The 20,930-nt window shown below is 40.4% G+C and overlaps 1 protein-coding gene across 3 annotated transcripts in view; it reads left to right on the top strand.

Annotated features, from left to right (window-relative positions):
- The window catches only part of LOC143167478 (transmembrane protein 132C-like), a 219,872-nt gene that overhangs the window by 105,357 nt on the left and 93,585 nt on the right, over window positions 1-20,930 (top strand). For 2 of the 3 annotated variants that reach the window (XM_076352932.1, XM_076352931.1), the window contains exon 3: window positions 19,506-19,652. In XM_076352932.1, coding sequence (XP_076209047.1) covers window positions 19,506-19,652 — 147 coding nt within the window. Of the gene's footprint in view, window positions 1-10,710; window positions 10,753-19,505; window positions 19,653-20,930 lie in introns of those variants that run through there. The other variant, XM_076352934.1, reaches the window with a different exon arrangement.

Below are 20,930 nucleotides of genomic sequence, written 5' to 3'. Positions count from 1 at the left end.
CACAATTTCTAAAGCTTTTTTGGAGATGCCACATCATCCAACTACGTTCACAAAATATTTGACATTGACACGCTAAAAAAATTTGATCTCCATCTTATAAAAGTTGCTGTGAGTGTCATGAAGGACTGACAGTTTCATAAATTGAGTAACTTGCAGAATAAGAGAGAAAATTACCATGTCAGTATCAGTTGTAGCCAAAAAAATGGGTAAATATTCTGGACTGATAGAGCTCTCAGAAAGCTCAACTTTCACTATTTGTTTGTGTCGGGGATTGCACAATTGGTTTGGGAAATGCCTCTGACCTGGAATCCTTTATCTGTTTACATGGCTCTGGAGTATGATGAAGGAAAGCTTTATACTTTATCAATAGTATCTCATCCAGGCATTTCATAGCTGAAGTGGAGTGGTCTTGCTTTAACTCTGTCATTTATTTGCTCTTTGACCTTTGTTTGGAGAGTCCAATAAATAGGAGGTATTTCCTGCTGTAAGTGGACAGACTCCCAACTCAAATATACAAACCAGTCACTTGATAACATTAGATTTCATGGTGTACAAGACAGCACGTGCAAGGAAATCAGGCATTATGTGTTCTCTTTCTTTATTTTCACTTTAGTCAGTGTGTGACCTTGGGTAAGTCATTCAACCTTTTTGAGCTGCCTGCCCTCTACAAAACAGTGCTAGTGTGGCTTGGATCATAAATTTTCCTGCCTGCAAGTGCTACCTTTGATAATCATCTATAAATAATATTAATATGGATCGTATTTGAATTAGAACCTTAGCAATGAAAAGTCAGCATCAGCACCAAGGATCACCCGTACTCCATTCCCTCTCCTTTTTATTTATATGCATTGGATTTATCAAGCACTGTCAGGTAAGACATAAATGCTGAAATGCACAAATGCTTCTTAATATACCCTCCAGTTCTCTGCTTGCATTGCTGCTTCCTGCTGAACAGAAAAAATGAGGTGTCTATGGACATTTTCTATGTGCTATATGCTCTTGATTTTTTCCTCATTCGATGCTATTTATACAATCACAAAGCATTTTATGAGTATGTGTCAATCTTACACCAGGGTAATGGACATTCCATTACTTTATCTCTGCAGACATGTTTGAAAACATGAAGTGTAAAATCAGATTCATTACCTAAATTCTCGGAAGGGAACAGGACATTAATCACAACTTGGCTTGTTAAATTTTGTTGTTCATTGTCTCCTCCATTTAATTAATTATATTTCTGCTTCATGTGCAGTTCTTCTGAATCTGTCCTTTCACTAGTGTTATGTACCCATAGAATCTGAAGTTTATGCAAAACATTTTTTGCTGCCAAAACATTTACAGAATAGAAATTTTTTATACTTTGCAATTCACAAGACATGTTTGCTGATGATAACTATTCCACGTAAGGTACCACATGTACCATGTACACATATGGTATAAACACAAGCTCCTGATGCTTAGTAATATATGGGAATCGTCAAATAGGTTCCACGCTGGATATTTCTTGAGGAATCTGATGCTAACAGTGAAAAGAAGGGGTGTGTGTGGAAATCACTTTTCAGTATTTTATTAGAACCAGTGACTAGAAGGCAAAAAAATAACTTTTCTGTGTTTTATTAGAACCAGGAGTTTTGAAACCTTGAGGAGTGAAACCTCCATCCCAGCTTTTTTGCTCATTAGTTGATTAAGTTGTTCTCTTACAGGTTATGCATCAGCACAGACAAGTATTCTTTCTCGTTGTCAGATAACGCATGGACTTTACTGGTGCTAGGCGGGATTCTCTTAACTCGTAAATATGATGGTGTAGTATATCTGGTGTTTCTTCATGAAACCTTTCTTCGTTTCCTGGGGGCTGAGCAGTTCTAAAACCCTGTCTTTTCTGCTTACCTTGGAGCGGCGGATTTTTGCCACTCTAGGCCTTGCTGTCTCTGCGCAGTACGTTTTTATGCAGGTTTTCAGACCTTGAAAACTGAACTCTTGTATCAACACAACGCTGTACCTAGGAATAACTCACTGTCCTGAGTGGTAGGGCAAATCTGAACAAAAGATATGCTGCAATTCCGACATTGCTCAGGCACTGCTGTGGCCGGTGATACCATTTCTTTGAGTCGCACTGTGGCACAGCTTGGTTCTGAATTAGGAACACACCATGAGATATGTGGTGCTGTTCAACACATGCAAAAGATGCTCTGGGCTTCTTCCCTTGGTTGCTGTTCAGATTAGTGTTCCTACCCTATCTTACTAAACCAAAACATAAACTGTTAACTTACTGGCTTGGAAGAAATCACTTAAGTTTGTTTCGTGTGATAACTGATTCCGAATGAAAACTGAAGCTGGAAAGGTGTCCATTTGATTTCTTCTTAATTTTTGTGGGGAAAAATACATGGGCAGTATCTCTAGGGCCTGTGGATCACTGTGTGTAAGTGAAGAGCTAGAATAAGTGACAGCGATGTGTACTGCAGTTCTAAGTGGTTTGATGTTGTATCAGACTGTTTGTTGCAAAACATTCCTGTTCTACAGCATTTCAGAGACCCCCAGTTCTCTCCATGTCTAGGTTTTCAATCAGCCATTCTGCAAGTGTTGAACAAGAAACCAGAAAGCACTTTCCTTTGAACTGTTGACACTGTGAGTTTGAAATCAAAATAGACTCAATGGAAGTTAAACTGTTTGCTTGGGCATTTCATAACCAGGCAGACCCTTTGCACTGCTGTTTTCAAGAGGAGAAGCCCTCTTGAATGTCACGACCTTCTCACTGGAATAATTTTTTTCCAGGTTGTTCAGTTTTAGGCTTAGCTAGGTACTGGGACGAGAACGGAAGAACATAAATTTTTACTGAGCATAAGACAACCGTGTTGCTTGTCCAGGACCTTGCATCAAAGATGTTCAAAAGTAAAGGTGATCTCAGTGCCTGAGGCTCTTCTGTAGTCCTTGTACTTACAATGCTTACCTGCTCCTCTGCCCTAAAGCTCTTTACTAATACTGACTGAAAGACTGCAACACAGCTCTGAGGTCAGGTAGTGAAACTCTACCTGTAGGAACATGGGGAAATTAAGGCAGAGAACTGCCTAAAGCAGAAGAGATACTGATAGCTCTGTATCTTTGAATCTTAGAGCAGAGGTTCAAAGGCCTAAGATGTACTAGTGGGAAGCCTTAAATCGATACAGGCTCTCTAAGACGTGTGTGTCTAGGTTGGGGTCCACTTACCTGTATGTGCAGTGATAATAGCCAAGGAACCCAGTGTGACACCCCTCACAGTTATTTAACTTGCCTGGAGACAAGCTCAGTTGAATTTGTAGAATTGTAAGTCTGCACCCGCCATGCTTTTTAACATCAATGTTGCTAACTCTCACAATTTCCTACGGAATTTCAATCTTGGTGATTATTTTTATAGGAGCATCCCCTGCTGCAGTTGTGGGATGGCAGGAGGATTGCAAGTTCCCATTATAAAATGAAGTTTCGAGCCCTTGTATTTACAGAGGAAACTCAGAGAAATTTCCCCCAGAATTTGACTTGAAATGACAGACTCAAAAGTTAAGAACTTGGAAGGAAATAAAAAGAACTCCACATCTCTTGAGTTTAGGGATCCCAGATCATTGTGTTTCAAACAGTTCAGATTAGCAATATGATTACAAATGTCTGTGATTTTTGGGTGCCTCTATTTTAGGCCACCCCCTGTGAAACACTTTACAGGAACATGGGCACTCATGCCATGATTTCAATTTTATTAGAAAAACAGTAATACCAGAACAAAGTCTCTCGCCCAAGGCATATTCCATGTTACCTCTCAGTGCTTTATTTTTCAGGCCTGCAAGAGACAAATGCACTTATTCCATTAATAAAGCCTGTGACTTAAAGTGCAGTTCTACCCTGGAAAAAATAGAAATGTGAGGTTGTAAGTTCATTTTCCATCAATAGCTTCTACATTAAATTTGTTCAGATTACAAATGAAAAGGTGGTGTTATTTTTCAGACTGTGTGCCCGTAGGCCTCAGCCTTGTCTGTGAAAGCAGCCTTTTCATTCTCATACGGAAATCGCAATAAAGAAGGCACCGATCAGCTCACATGCTTCGTTCCGCCTCTGCAAGGTGTCTTCATATTTTTGTAAGGTTCACATTATTTACGGCTGCTACAAAGCCTCATTTAACATGTATATAGAGGGCAAATCCTAATAATTAAAATATACTACGAATATTCAGCTCAGGGAATAAAAAGACTATTTCCCTGCTTTTCTTCCCTCATTCAACTCCATTTGTACAAGTTTTAATACAAATGTATAAATACAACAATTTTGTTCTTTTAAACCCCCCTCCCAACCAGTAATGGTTTCATAACTTCCCAGTTCTCAACTCTTTGCCTTATCACTAAAAAGTAAACCTCTCTGCTACTGTTCACATGATGGATTTATTGCCTTTGTGAACCTCGCGTTACCCTTGGTATTACTGCAGATCAGCTCACAGTCCTTGTTCTTACCAGAAGCTTTAGACAAATGTCATTAGCCCATAGAGGATCCGGCATGCACTGGGGAAGATGCATTCATCCTGGGGCCTTAAGCTTTGTGAATAGCAGAGGTATAAATAAAAAATAAAAAAATAGGTCATTGGTCTTCCAAATGCCACCCTTGCAAAGAGAGGCTGGGAAATTCCAGCTAGTAGGGCTGCACAAAAAGGCAAAAATAAGCATGTATTTCCAAAGAAATTCCAAAGTACTGAAGAGTTTTCGGGGGCCAATGTGGAAAGCCATCATTTTGAGGGGGGAAGAAGGAGGAGAAGCAGGTGGCAGGGTAGTGTTTGTTTTCTGAATCACTTACAGCAAAATCTTTTTTAAAATCACCAATATAATAGGATTAGGAGGGCAAAGGTTCTTAAAAATTAGTAAAATTGGATTGAGAGAGCAGGTTGGTAGTGAAAGACTAAATTAGATGACAACTAAAAGCATACTTTAGTAGCTGTATTTCAGCTGGCTAATGAAGAAGCCAGTCCTGCAGTCTATTCCTGTATCTCAGATATATCTACTTGGTGCTAGGGAGGGTGTCCTAAGCTTATGTACCCAACTTAAATATTTAATTCAGCATTAATTTTGAGAGATTGTTTTGGATACTTTCCACTACTACTTTTCAGTAACAATATTTAAACATTTGAAATAGTCTGTCTCATCTTCTTTTGCTAATTTTTATAACCTGAAAGGATGGCCTTAAAATATCATAAAAAGGCAGAAAATGGCCTACCAGCATATGACAGAAAATGAAGTCACAAATGATCTTGTGCACCGGCATACTACTGTGGATAGTTCAGTATTACAACATGGCAATATTGGTTTATTGCAAGGCTGGCACACTTTTTGCATATTAACTGCATAGCAGCTTTGCTCCATATAATGCAACTTCACTGTTAATATTTATTCAGCCTAGTGGTTCTCCACGCTGAAAATTAGCACCCACTTTCCCTACCAATGATAGAAACAACAGGTCTATGGGATTGTGATAAATTTTCAGCTCCATGTGCAAGTAGGTAATACCTGGACCTTAAGTATTTTGATCCAAACAAAATCAGGGCTCTTCCAGCAATTTATGGTGTAAATTTTTCCCTTCCTTTTCCCTTTAACAAACCTTTTTGGGGTATAAACTTTCTAATAATGCATTAGTACGACAGCATAACAGGGCTTCTAGCTTCTCTCTTGAGGCTGCTATTTCTACGAATAATAATGATACAGTCCAATCTCTGGTCTCGTTTGGGTTGCTTTACCATCTCTGTGTTTGCTGGAAGTATGCTTACACTGACTTGGTTGCATTTACATTAATCTCAGGACTGTGAGCATTAAAGCAGAGCATATAGTGGGTGCCTATGAGCTAGCTTCGGTGTAGAAGTATTCTAGTTGCATTTATGTGATGTTTTCTAACATAGTAGACACTGCTGAGAGCTAATAAGCATCCCCAGCTGCAAGTTCACCGGGACACGTGGACTGGAGCAAGGGAGTAGAAGAACCTAGTGATAGATGGACAGAAGGTACTATAATTTTAAGGGAGCTTAGGTACTAAAGGCCTGACCTGATTATCATCCATAGCAAAGTAGAATCGGAGCTGGCCCTGAATTATGTCTGCATGAAACTTATGTCACTGGGAGAAGACTTAGTACCTGATGACCAGTCGTGTCCCCTTTGAAGTCAGTAACGTGAGCCATGTCAGGCCTAAAGGACAGGAGATCGAGAACATCGATGTCTTGCTTGACTGAAATATGTGTGGAATTTTGTAGAAAGATCTGTGAGACTTGGTAATTTGTCTCTACCCTGGGAATACTCCCAAGTGTGAAAGTGTCTGCTGCTCACGAAAAAATAAATGTATAATTGCATGATCGGCTGATGAAATCGAAGTGAAATTGCTAGCAGCCTTCTTCCTGCCCTCCCTGTGTTTTTCTAGCATTAACATTCTAGCTTTGTCACCTCTGATCAGGGGAAGATAAATCCTTCCTTTTGTAAGGAGCAGAAACACTTTCCCTCAGTACATAGAATAATGGCCTCTTCTGATATTATTCATATTCCTCTCTTTGTACTTGTCATTTCTTTATATCCTTGGTTCTTGTATACCCCATAACTCTTCGTGGTTTTATCTAAGGCCTTTCAAATAAGGAAGTGGGTGGCTTAGGAGATGGACAGAGGTTTGCTAAGGCATTAAATAGACTGACATATGTAATGTGCAAGTCCAGTAACACCACCCTCCGTGGCTGCTGAGCAACCTCGTCAGCTTTCTGGTAGATAGGGGCCAGTGCTAAAACATCCCTCACAGTGACAGGCTGGTTGTTACTGTAACAAGAGGAGGCCTGTAGACCAAGTTTTTCTCATCTATTTCTAGAAGTACTCTGCAGAATAGCATAGAAACGGAGTGGAGGATCACTGCAAGCCCACGCTGCTTTTCTTTGGTCTTTGGCCCAAAAAAAGAATGTGCAGCAACTTTGCCAGTCCTGAGCATCTGAAAGTTATGAATCAGGTGCCCCCAAATTAGAAGGGAACAGGGGGAGGAAGTATAATGCTATATATTAGTGGTCTTTTTGTTCAGCAACTGCTGTTTAACCATTATAATGTACTCATGACATTTCCAACCTTATCTCCACAGCCTAAGACTCTTGTCTCTAGAGATGGCTTTAACTATAAACAGAAATTGCATAGGAGGTTGGAGAACTTAAGAGGGCACGATCAAGGTTCTGTAGCAGCAGTTCAGGTCTGATTGCAGGGGATACTCTGTGTGTGTTCACCTATCCATGCATGTGCTTGTTTATCCAACATTTAATTTTGGATGTTATTAGTCTGATACAGACAGTGTTGGGAGTAGCTGCTTCAGCATTTTCAGAAAGCAAATCCTTTGCTGTTGCTGAAGCCTGTGCAACCCTAAATCAGGTGCTTGTGTTCTGCCCTGTCATATGCTATTTAGGTCTAGTGCTTTTCTGCTGCATCAAGCTGAAACAAAATGATTTTCATCCCTGCAGTTAAGAGGCTGGCTGCAGTTGGATGAATTGAAATGACTTTTGGGGAGAGTCATCGAAGGGAAAAAAAAGACTCCCCAGGAGATGATAAAGGGAATGTGATTTATGCTGATTTGTAATCCTCACAAAGAGAAGGAATAAACACAATGAGAGTTACAAATGTATTGATCTATTTTATCTTGTGGGTGTTTTTTCTTGTTTTAAGTATATCATGACCTTAATATCTGCATCCAGGAACAAGCTGTTGCCCCTGGCTTTCACCGACAGCTGGTTTTCTTTTGATGCATCCCAGAATCTTCCCGCTGATTCCTGCAATATGTCGAAGGAGCTCAGCAGTTTGTTGACCTCTCAAGACTTCACTCTGTTCATGATGGCTTCAAGAGTCCACAGTTGTCCTCGAGTGCAGGCTCAGCCTCAAAAAAAAAAAAAGTCCTTAAAAGGTACTGCTGGAATGGCTGATGATAGCCAAGGGGACTGTTGCCCTTGGGCATGTCCAACAATGGTTGTTGAGATAATACTGGTGACCTAAATGGGCCTGGCAAATTAAAGGTGTAAAACCTGATCCTGTAACTGTACAGCAATAAACAGAAGGCTTGTGGTTTCTAATGCACAGACATCTGCCCGCTCACTCCTAAGGCAACCCCGTCTCCACGCAAAAACTTTTCAGCCTTTTGAAAAGGGCAAACAGTGCCTTGTTTAAAAAAAGTGTCAAGTCATGCTTTTATTTTGACTGCAGTTCTTATTCCCTTTCTTTCTTGCTGGTGAGTTTCTATAGGAAAAGCCCTTTCTTTGATAGTCTGTAATTAGTATTAAAGATGTCTTTGACAGCCCGCTGTGGGCAGAGAAGGCAGAGCTGGTTGCGATGCTCTGCAGCAGTAATTGCTGTTACAATTAGATACTTGAGCCTGGAGTAAGACAAACCAAGCATACAAAAGGGAAAGCAACTTCCAAGTGAATTGCTGCCTGAGCTCTTGTACCTAATCCTTTGGTGTAACAGTCCTACAGCTGGACAGGCTCATTTCCCTTATAGTCGATATTTATTCCTGGTTTTCTAGAACAGGAATTGTACACCACTTACCTAATGTGGAAAGACTTTAAGGGGCTCCCTTTGTTGGGATACATTAGTCAAGGCTATTTAGATCCAGCCAAGACAAGTCAGCTTTCTGACAGTGTATCCCAAAGCCAGAAACAGGGTGTCCCGAAGAGGGGCAGGTAACTGATTAGGAGGGACAGCAGGCGTAATCATGAGATGGAGACGTAGTTTCTCCATTAAGAAATTGTGTAGGAGTTAAGAGAAATTTTTCATTTAACTTAGCAAATGCTTTTGGGCACAAAAACTTTCCAGTCTAAAGAGGACCCTTCATTGTCTGTGTTTTTATCATCTGGCAGCCTCAATGAATTGGCCATGAGTCCATGCTTATTGAAAACAACTGTGTCATTTTTTTGGCATTACGTTTCTTTTGGAGAACAAAATAAAATAAAAGTCTTTGCACTGTGATGTGACACAACTGCAAACTGAGGTCAGACAAATAAGAAGCTGAAGATCGAGGACTGGATTCAGGGTGCCCTTTCAATATAGCTAAAGGAGAGCAGGAATGGATGGGTTGGAATTTGAACTGTAACTCAGTGGTGACTTGGCTGGTTTATTCAAATTTCTAAATGGAAGAGGAAGGTAAAAATGTGAGAGAAGCGAAGGAGGAGTGTTACAAGAGGAGATGTAGAGGTATAGAAAGGCAAGAGAAAGCAAATGTGGAGGGACAGACGTGGAAAAGTCAAAGTGGAGAGAAACAAGAAAACTTTGTGTATGAAATACTCTGTGTGTCTATCTGTGGATAAGTGTATACATGCATGTACAAGGTAAAACCCACCAGCTTTTGAAGTATTTATTAATGATTAGAAAATTATGTCTGTCTCTCTACTCAGTCACTTCTGGGAAGAAAGAGAAATATTGGTTTAAATTACAAAAGAAGCTGCAGGAGGATGAGAGTAGTTTTCCACCTTATTTGAACTCCCTGGGCCACATCCCATCTGTAATTTGCTAGCGTTGCTTTCTTGCTCCTGAGCCACATGAGCTTCCATCACGTGCCCTGCCTGCTGACAGTGCCCACTGGCTCCGGCAGGCCAGGTGGTGACCCCATGGAAACCCATGTGTGCTTCTGATCCAAGGCCCTTGAGGTGAGCAGGAGTATTTTTGCTGACTTCCTGCAGTCTCAGGGGCTTCAGATCTGTACCTAAATACACAAACTACCAGCAGCTGCCTCAGGGCACAAGGATTTGTGCTATTGCTGGGTAAACTTAAAGCATGAAAGAACCCAATTTGGAGGCTGTAGTACAGATCACTGCCAGCATTTACCAGATTAAGACTCAATTCAAACATAAAAGCTAGCAGTCCTGTCTGCTGTATCCCCCTAGACCATCTTTGTAGCGTTTCTATCACACTCTTGCGTGCCGATTACAACACAAGGTGTGCGTGTTCTGAAACAAAATCAAGAATAGCAGCATTGTTAACGTGCCTTAAAGTGACTATATGCAAGCGTGAGGATTATGATGAGCAAAGCAAGAACTGTTACCAAACATTGGAGTCATGGTACGAGGGATATAAAGGAAACGTGTTGCCATAATTCTTGTTTTATTCTATCTTTATCTCTTAGTTATCTTTCTTAGCAGTCTTTCCACTTTGTTGATTGCAGTTTTGGCACTCATCTGTGCCAGAAGTTTGCCTCTGGTTGGTGTTGCTCGGTACTTCAAAGAGAGGGGGAGTGGAGGCAGGACTAAATGGATGGAAGCATGCGTTATTATAGCACCCACAGAGTCAGCAAACTCCCTGCTGTCTGGAGGGAGTTCTCTCCAGGGCAATGGTAAAATGCTCCATCCTTGAGTCAACTGAAGTTAGACTAATGAGAGTACAAAGGAGACAGTGCTGCATCTTGGGGATGAACCACCTGATAATCAGTCTTTTCTTTCATTATTTGTACAAATACCTAGTATAGTACGTAACATTTCGAAACAATTATTTGAGTGAATAGTTCCTCTCTTTCTCCATGTTTTAAGGACACCTGCTTCTTCCTCTCTCTAGCAGTTGATCTCAGCAATATTGTATTTCTCTAAGGGAAAAGGAAACACAACCCTCATGGCTGCACGGCTGATGGCAAAATAATATTCATAACAGCTGCTGAAGAGGGAGTGTGGATGGGATTAAAAACACAAAGGGACTGCATGGGAAGATTACTTCAGAAAGTCACTTGGGGTCTAAGTAATAATCCTAATAACCACTGCAAACAGTAAGTATTTTCCTCAGCACTGCTGTTGCTCTGCCAGCTGGGGGAATGTCACAAATACGCAGCTTAGAGATCTTTTTGTAATAATAGAAACTGCATGTAGTAGGGAATATAATCTGAAAGCATTTACTTACGTAAAAAGTGTCTCTGGTCCTATAAAATAGATCTGTGGAGGCCATGAGCTTGTATTTAGCATGTGCAGCTGAATCTGTGCTCTGGATTCACTCTGGTAGGTTTTTTGTTTACTCAGTACCCATCTCTGTCTCCCTCTCTGCCTCTCTCTGCAAGCATGTGTTGGTGTGAGACAGATGCTTATTCCAACTCACTTTTCAACAGACAGCAGAGCAGACAGCATGATGTCCAATGTTTTCTCATATAAGGAATAACAACTCTATAAATGAGTGTTCACTCGCATCCTGATCCTGTAGTAAAGACTTTTCAGGGACTTTACCTAGATGTGATTATGCATCAACTTCTTTCAGTTCCTTGCAGAGTCCATGAGATGGATCTTTGACTTGTACCCATTGTTATTTTGAGTTTCAAATTATAAAAGAGCCTTTCTACTGATTCACACTTTAAGGAAATGGAAAGGGTGAATAAGTCACAAGAAAACTGCAAACTCAGACTGTCCCCTAGTCAGTTAAGGTTAAGCATCTAAAGTGCTTAGTATGAGGAGCACAACAGTTTTAAAGCACTGCTGCAGACACCTCTCAGGCACTGTAAGACTTTGGTCTTCTCAGTAAGAGCTTCCCTTGCATTTCTTGCGAACCCAGATTTTTTGCTGATTCCATGAGTAAACAGGTAAAGGGCAATGAAAAGGGGGTTGAAAAGAGCAGTCTTTTCCCTTGTGTTTTTGTGCTCCCAAATTATATGTTCCCATCTACTGATTAATACTTACATTGTAAACTCTGAGAAGAAGGAGGTCCTTCTGCACAATACCTGGACAGTTATCACAAAGGGATCTCCATCCTTCCGAATGGGAATGGATTTTTGTATTTTGGGATGCCAACCTCAAGTGTTACAAAAATATTAAGGATTACAAAAAGAACAAATATGGGGTTCTTGTTATTGAAAACACTCTTCTGCTTTTATTTTTCCCTCTTCCCCATTTCTTAATGGCTGTGAGGATTCCTTCCAAATGACTCTGGGAGCTGAGGCTTAAAAAAAAGTAAATATCTGAACCCTGCAATACTTCACGTAAAATTGTGGGAGTTGGTGACAACTGCTATGTCCAAAGAAATTCTTGAAGCTATGGACTGGGGAGTTAAGAAAAGGAAGGTGTATGCTGAACTGGAGTTATTTGGTGCATGATTTTGCCGCCTTCTGCCTTGGACCATCTTGTCTCCTATCTTGTTACTGCTCTGATAATTTGAGCTCGATAACGCTGGTTTTGCCACCTAAGTGGCCCCATAAATGCAATTAGCCAAGGCAGAGGGCAAGTAGAGCTTCTGAATGCAATGGCAAGTAGAGCCATTGCAGGAGCTCCCTTATGTTTTGAGCTCCTGTGAGCCTGCTTCAGGTTTAAATACTCCACCTGACCAGTGGATCTGAGAACCCTCAGTAATATCTGGGCTGAAATGTGATTGTTTCTCTGAAAGCAGGATGAGCTGGAGTTAAATGCAGTAACAGCTCTGTGACAGCTTCTGTGAATGTCAGGAGTTTACAGTGTTTATCTTTGCTGGAGGCAGAATGTTAGCAGGTTGTAAATTCAGATTGGATTTCCTCTCAGCTTGGAAGATAAATCCAGATTCTCTGTGTTGTGTAGTTCCCTCCTGCTTTTTTTTTTTTTTTTTTTTCCTCCTGCCTTTCCTGTAATCCCTTAACTAGTGCTCTTAACATTCAGTGCTGGAAAAAGCAGTTTTGCCATGCGATATATTAGGAGATTAAATGACTATCTCTGTGACTTACGTAGTGGTTTCCAAGCTTCACAGAAAGCATCTCTTTTTCCTTTTTTTTGAAATAAATAATGGGATACCGGACACTTCAGGGGGACTGGTAGTGCTAACAAAGAGTTAACCACAGAAATCAGCCCAAACCAAAGAACTCTGTGACTGCAACATCCCAAAGCACATTTGATTTCTTTTTTTTTTTTTTTTTTTTTTGGGGCAGGGGGTGGGGTGGCAATACAGCTGACAGCATCCACCTCGTGCCTCACAGCTGAGCTCTTCAAAGCTTCCTAAGGGATATGAAGCACCTATTCCCATTGAAATAAAAGACAGCTGATTTTCCTAGTGTCTCAGGGAATTTTAGTTATGTAAGAAACACTACAAGAGAAGAGCCCCTGAGCAATTTTGAATCCCAGGATTCCTCACTGGCAATGGAAGGAATTTATATAATTTTGATGGACAGTGAAGTCACCAAAATATGCAGTTTTGGGGAAGCTGAATTTAGTCCAATTCAGCTGACAGAAGAGGTTTCAGAAATACTGAAATCTGTTTCAGCTGCTCGCAGAATTACACCTATATTCAAGAAGCTTAAGCATTCTGGTTTGGAGATTCTTAAGGATTTGATTACTGCATTTTCAAAGTAAAATATTTCAATGTTTTTTGTTTTGGCATGACATTTTTTCCAAAGTTGTTTCAAATAGACCAGCATTCTAAGAAGTGAAAGGAAAAGGGGAAGGAGCGAAGAACAAGGACTGAATACCTCGAGATTAGCTGTTTTGACATTTTAAATGGGTGTTTACCCTTTTTTACAAAAGCTGTTTTCTGGAGGCCTTTTCTGGATACTCTGTGAGAAAGAAAATGCCTGAAGGAGAAAGGATGCTCTGAGGAGCAAGATCTTGCTTTTACTAATGATTAGCCCATGTTGTAAATCTAGAAATCAAAGAAAACAAAATTCTTGCCTGGATGGCCCTTTGGACTAGCCTCCTTAATGGGAACCAAGTCTGAAATACTACTATTAGCAGTAACTTATTACCTAATAAATTTAGTACCTAAATTCCCCAGTTGAGATGAGGCTTTCTTTTGCTGCTTACCTGTGCATATGGCTTGTCAATGAAAACCTGTCTAGCAAAGAGGTGGCCACGTGAAGCACAGGTGGAAATCTTGCTAGGGTAGGATGGAGGCAAACGGGGCTCCTGTGGCTTGTGCAGAGTCATGCAGGAAGCCTGGAGCTGAAACCTTATCCCCCATATTCCCTAAGCAGAGCTGTAGCTGCTTAATCACACTTACTCTCTCTGTGTATTTTGCAAATTAAAGGAGCATATTCGAAAGGTCGACACAGCTAACCAGGTCATATCCTTCTGTTCTGCATTTGGCTTCTCAACTAAGGCCAGCAACGAAGCTTTTAATGAATATTGTTTTGCCAGGCAGATGTCTGTCCTGTTTATTCAGAGCTGTGGTGAGATCTAGCAACTCATTTCACATAGAAAGATGAAAGGAAAAAGATTTATTTAATAAAACAAATCTTGCTTAATTGCTGTGGTTAGTCTCTTGCCTGGGTTTTATGGGTTCCTGCAGCTGGCTTTAATCTCCTGATTTACTCTGGGAACAAAGAAGGAAAGCAGTGAATTTAAATCATGGCAGGAAGAAGTTGAAATTTTTTTGGCAGAACTCAGGAAGGTTAGAGACTTGCTGTAAAGTGCAGCCCAGAAACAGGCCACCAGGAGAGGCTCCCTGGGCTTTGGGAGATACAGTAAAATAATTTCTTACAATGTGACCTTTACAGTCGGTAATGTCAAGCGCTTCTACTAGTCTGGGCAACTAAGAGAGGTTTAGCAAAGAGTTGCAAGAAACATTGAGACTCCAGAGAAGACTGACCAAAAGGGGTCAGTATTTGTTAAGTTGAAACACCAACTTGACAAATATAAACAGACGAGGATTTACGTGTGGAAATGCAGAGGATTTAGCATGAGCATCCTCTCCCTTGCCCAGCATGGCGAGGTACAGCATGCCCACGCTCGGCTCGTGTGACTCTGGGACTACCTTATAGATGAGCCGATCCCCCCTCGGTTAGACTGAACCTGCATCTGTCTCTAATATTGACCTTTCAAATACTTCCTAAAGAAAAGTCTTCCAGCACAGCAGCTTGGACAACAGATGTGAGCTGAAGAGACTGTCCGTACAAAGCAGTGGTCACTGATCTAAAACCAGACTGCTCTCAGATCAAAGTACAGCATGCTGAGAGTAGCATGGCATTTATGAGGAGCTCAGAAGATGCAGGGCTAAGTATAACCCTCTGAAAACAAACAACCTAACAGGAACCAGAAGGTTTAGTATCTGGAAAACTATTCCAGATATTATGAAGCTCACTGATTATAGGAATTTAGTATTGATTTAGGTTTTCATTCTTTAGTACAGCCTTGTCTACCCAAGTTGCTGTGTAAACTTTCTGTTGGACTGCAGTTTGACAATACTGCTAACCCCACGTAAGAGGTACCTGCTGCTGCTGAGGGCGTTGCCCTTGTCCCCCCTCCACCCCTCATTTCATGCTTCTGCACTTCCCTAGCACTGACGTTGCTGCTTATCTGATCTTGCAGTGACCCATCCAGGAAGCTAAATCATCCACTGATTAACGCTACCAACTTAGCTTGCCAGTGAGCCAGCTGGGTGTTAGTGCCAGGCTAAAGGGAATCAGGGACCTGTACAGCCAGGGGCTCCTAATCAGCTTCGCATGGTGTTAGCCTACCTGTAACTTCAGATTCTTTCTTTGCCGGTAGATTACTTATCTGTATCACAGCACACCCAGACAATGCAGCCCCGCTTGGATCTGTGCTTTGAGGATGACTTTCTCTGGAATAAGAGAGGTGATGCTCTCTAGGATTAGCATATGTCAGCAAAATCATACAGCATGTGAAGAATGGTGTGGAATAGTCAGCAGTCTACCCTCTCTATAGCACTGCTGCAGGTGGCAGAACCCTTCCATGGCCATAGCAGTTTTGCAAGATTAAAATTTAAATTTAAATAGGGAACTATAATTTGAACTTCTGAAATCATAAGTCATATCTTCAGTTCTGGCTGTTGCCAATTCAATTCCCTTTCAGTTACTGTCTTTATCAGCTGTATAGTATTATGTCTAAATACTGCTGAGATTTCTCGTAATTTGAGAACAGTGAAACGGAACAGCTAGATTTTCATCTGTAGTTAATCAGAATGTATTAATTAGAAGCATCATTTCTAAGTTTGACATGTTAGGAAGATAAGGTGCTAAATGGAAATCTTTGTATACAACTAAAAACTTCACTTTGGAAATGAAGTATTTGCTTGGAAATTGCACATTTACACAAATGCATTTGCTGTGAGATTGTGTAAGTAAATGTTTTTACTTGGTCTTGACAAAAATTAAGTAATGATTTCTAGGTAAGCTGCTGGAGACTTTTTCTGTAATGTCTTTGAGAAGCTGCTTGTTCTGCATGCCAGCAAAATGTTTTAATTCTGCATTTGAGAGATTTAAAGAGAGACAGTTTTTTTGAGACAAAGCTGAGGCAGAGATTTCCTGTGCTATGAATTAATAACCTTAGAAGTTCAAGCAAGAAAGTCTTTCACTGTTCTGGCTACCATGTGTTCATAAAGCTTCAAAAACCCGTTCAGATGGAGTCCTCTATCCAGTGTGGGATTGAAGCTGACCTCTGGTATTCTGCGCCGTTCTTAATGATGGTCTGGCTTTCATCTTTCCGTTGCAAGGTCTGCTTTTGTCAAAAGATCAAAAACTGTGCTTAACTTTCAGCACATAGACAATCAAACTGAAATAAATGAGCTGCTGCCCATCGGTTTCGTGCATATGTAGGTGGCTTGCTTAGCAGGGTCTGTGTTTAGATCCAGAAAAAGGAAAGGGTGGTTTTTGTTACTGGGCAGCAGACTTGGGGCCTTGGTTTAGTTACTGCTATGGTGGAGAGCACATAGCCGAAGTGATAGAGGCAATTTAGTGACACCCACAGTAAATACAATAATTGTCTAGAATAAAGTTGGAGAGGAAGATTTTGACTCCACTTTGGGTGGAAGTCCAAGCTGACAAGTTACAACTGGTGGATACTTTCAGGTTGTAGAGCTGTGCAGGAAAGCCTCTGTGTGAGGACAACCATCTACTCGTGAATAAGCAGACATGGCAAAGGGGAGAATTTTCCAGTTGGAGTGGGGAACCATGCGCTAAGGAAACCTGGAGTACTTCAGCTGTTTGTCATCTCTGTCTATTGTCACCATACCTGCCTCCCTTAAATAAACATGATAAATGTATGTATACTGCATAGATTACGTGGGTAAATACAGGAGACTGTCAAGCAATTTGGCCTCCAGGTCCTCAGTCTCAGGGTTTATTGAGGTAGTATAACTTCCAAATTTTTATGTACAAAGTTGGCACTATTGATTTAAAAAAATTAATATGTAATCACAAGCATACAACAAGGTCAACGAATCTTTGGTAAGGAATTAAATAGACTTTTCTCTACTAGCACTCAAACACTAAGTAAATAAAAATTTAAGTGAAAACACTTGTAGCATATGTGTACAGACTGCTTTTAAAAATGTATGGGGATTTGTACTGTCTGACTTAATTCTGATTCATCCATTGACCTTGTTATATAAAACTCAGTGCCCTTTTTAGAGGGAGAGTTGCAAATTGTGCTTCTGCATATTCTGCATAGGAAGTTCAATCTTCTGGGTGTTCATACCCTAATTCCAGTGCTAAGTGCAATCACAACATTGATTTTTCTCACTAAACATAACCTACTTTACCCTGGGATGGAATTTTTCTTTTAATGGCCTTTATATAATGGCATATGTGAAAACCACTCAACTTAATGCCCCATACTGTAGTTAATTAACAAAATGGCATTGTAGCCATGGTCTTTCATCCTCTGGTGGTGTATTTTACCACTAACCTTGGCCATACAAGATGTCCGTCCTAATTAACAGGAGCCCAGGTATTGACTGTGTCATGGTGGAAAGAGCGATTTGCAGCTGCTGACAAAGTTGTAATTCTGTTGAAAATCCAAACATGAGGAACCTCATTTTGACTGACATTATGCCATTTCAGAGCCCATCTCAAGGAACAGCTGAACAAAGTATCTAAATGATCAGTTTTTACTTCTCTCCAGTTGCTGAATAACAGTATCCTAAAATACATCCAAACGTCTCCTAAAATACATACTACCAAAAACATACGGATGGATTTATACAGATTTCAAGATTGGTGGTAGTGTTTTCTTATTAATGAAATGTGTATTTATTGTTCATTTATTTGAACTGTAATATGCTGGAAAACTTAATGGGACTTAGAGCTCTAATGAACCTTCAGTAACGGATTTGATTCTCCCTTTTTCTGTTTTCATTTCTGAGTAATTCAACTGAAGGCATTAGAGATGCATCAGGTTTGTGCTAGTTTTACTAGAGCAAGACAGTAATCTGTGAAGCTCCATGGTGTTTCATGTTACAAATGAGAGAATTGAGCACTTACACTTTTATACTGAGAAAAAAAAGTTTTCTTTTTCAATGCCTTAAATTAATTGTGTTTTGTCTCACTGTTGAAAAACTGCAACAAGAAGACAAGTGCTCTCAATCATTCATGACTACATTTTTATAGTGTTTCAGTGTCTAAAAATGCAAAAAGAACAGTTTTTCCAAGGAACTTAGGTGCTGAGTCCTCATAAACGTCAAGAAGATATCGACATCTTGTTAGATGATGATTTCTGCTCAATAACTAACATTTTGTGTTGCATAAGTATTTTAGAAAAATACATTTTTCACCATGCTTTAGCCTCTTTGGTAAGGTGACGCTAGTTCCTGCTGAGTAGAGGCCGTGATGAATGTACTCCGGTGGTGTGAAGTTAAGCAGGCCTTTGCCTTCTCCATCCGATGCTGAGGCCAAGTTACTCACAGAGCCATGTAATTCTAACTGGCATCCTGCTCCCCACATGCTCATCGTCTTGTGTGAGTCCGGGGGGCTGGTGGAAGTTTGTCCCTCAGTGTCTTTTGAAGAGAAAGGCTGTATAAGTATCTCTGTTTCTCATTCCTGATGCTTTGTAATAGAACTGAAGACCAGCAGTTAAACGTTCTGCACCCAAATAGCATCTTTGCTGGGAGTTCTTTATACAAATGTTCCTTAATTAAGCAAGTGCTCTTTAATTAATCCTCCATACAGTTATTGCTGATGTTATTAGTATCACTAGATAAATAGTTAACTTTTCCACAGGATGTAACAACTAACAGTGGCAGAAACTTGCATCCTATAAGAACATCTCTGAGTTGCAAAGTCTCGTCTTAACCAACAGCTGTATTCTCTCCAGGCTGGAGATTTCAAACAGAAATTTCCTTGGGAAGCTGTCACAAAGAGGGAATTATCAGGCAGAAGAGCAACAACCTGTCCACTGATATCTAAAAGAATATCATGTGGAATAAAAATGGATTATTTAAAAAACCCCAGTGAAGTATTCCTCTGTGCAATGATGAAGCACAAGTTTGTCTTGATACAGATGAACAGAACCTTCCTGAGTCTTCTGTGTTGGGAGAAATTATTGCCAGAATAGAGAAAAGAACCTTGAGTGCAGGTTTTCCTACAGGTTCAGTCTTAATCATAACTCCAGCCTGCTGTTGGCAGAACAGATAAAGGCACACAGTTAGCTGGTTCCATCCAAAAAAAGTGGTATGTTGCCTTGGATCTGCATTCATGATACCACTCTCTTACACACTGATGGATTAGAAATATATCTAATACTTAGCTTAAAACTGATATATTGAGATTTGCACGCCTGAGCTACATTTGGAAGATCACAGTCCTGAATGACTCTCTTGTAAACTTTTTACAATTGCTGTTTCCAACAGGGCAAAGGTGAAGAAAGGTGTAAACATTCTCAGTGCAAAGACAAGTGACCCCCGGCAGTGGGACGTGAAACAAGAGGTGGGGAATGGTGGAAAGCATTCGACCACAACAGTTATTTGCCAGAGGATAGCACCAAGTTCAAGGAACAGGTATGAAACCTCATATTCTCGGCACATTAAACTCATTTATATCCATGATACCATTCATTGGTTGAAAGACTTAGGGCTCATATTACCACTACACATCGCTATTAAACCTGTAGCCTGGAAATCTGGAGACACTTATGCTAACTATGGTACCATCTGCTGATCTATAACAGGGCATCTCAGTTTCCAGGTAATAAAATTCATCAGTTTAAATTAAAAAATGAATAGAATAGGCCTACGGTGTGGGGCGTGAGGGAGTGTCATTTTGGCATGAATATGAATATCCTTAATTTTAAAGGTTTTTACTGGACATAATTTTTTTGCTTGATAGTTTTGACCTTGTTTCTCTGAACATATCACAGCCTTTGTGGTTGGTTCATCAAGCCAGCAATGAATTCTTCCACAGTGAACTGCTGTAACTTTCAAGCATTGGTACAGGATAATTCAAACCTTTCACTATTTGGTGTCTTGTATGTAATACAGAAGAATCCCCTTTTCCAAACAGTTACTTCTCCCAGAACTGGAGATTCCTGTGCTAAGCCGTACACTGGTAACTGTCAGAGGCAGACCAGTGCACTCCAGGGAGTGCTGGTATGAACTGGCCTGCCAGTGCCTGCTTTCCTGTTTAATATATTTTTACTGAGACTTGATCTAGTTGTTTCACAGACATAAAAGCAGTGCTTTTTCAGTAAGTACGATTGTCTTCCGCAACACATAGTAAAGTCATATATTGCTGCTTTCAGTGGAAATTATCTTGCTCTTGCTGGATATCATCTTAATTCTCACAACACTGCTGTACATTAGTCCACACAGAGCATTTTCATTGTACAGATCCGAGCAATGCTCCCCTAGCTCTGTGCTTATTATTAGCGTCAAACCTGGGCTTATTGAAGAGTATCGTAAAATCTTTGGTAGACGCTGGGTTGGTTATTGCTTTCCCATGCAGTTGGTTTGTACTATCTTCAGGCATAGAAAACCTGAGCAGATTTTAACATTTGTATTCTGTGCCTGGGAAATACTAGACTTCTGTAAAGTGCGGAAATTTCTCTTGTCATGAGCAGCTCACTGATTCAGTGTATTTACACTTGATATCATTGCAGTTAGTAAGAGTTTCAGTGGACGGTTTGTGGGGATGGGTAAAGGGAAAGGAAAAATGTATCATTTGACCCTGCCAGAAGTAAAAACCAAAACAGTTTGAAAGGGAAGACGTGGCTTTAGAACATGTAATGCTGACATGTAACAACGTATTTGCCACTGCGGAACTATAATAGTCAGGTTATC

The sequence above is a fragment of the Aptenodytes patagonicus genome, chromosome 15 (assembly GCF_965638725.1).
Source record: "Aptenodytes patagonicus chromosome 15, bAptPat1.pri.cur, whole genome shotgun sequence".
In the NCBI taxonomy this organism is placed as follows: Eukaryota; Metazoa; Chordata; class Aves; order Sphenisciformes; family Spheniscidae; genus Aptenodytes; species Aptenodytes patagonicus.
The sequence above is the reverse complement of the archived record's forward strand: the minus strand, read 5'-3'. Positions and strand labels throughout refer to the sequence as shown.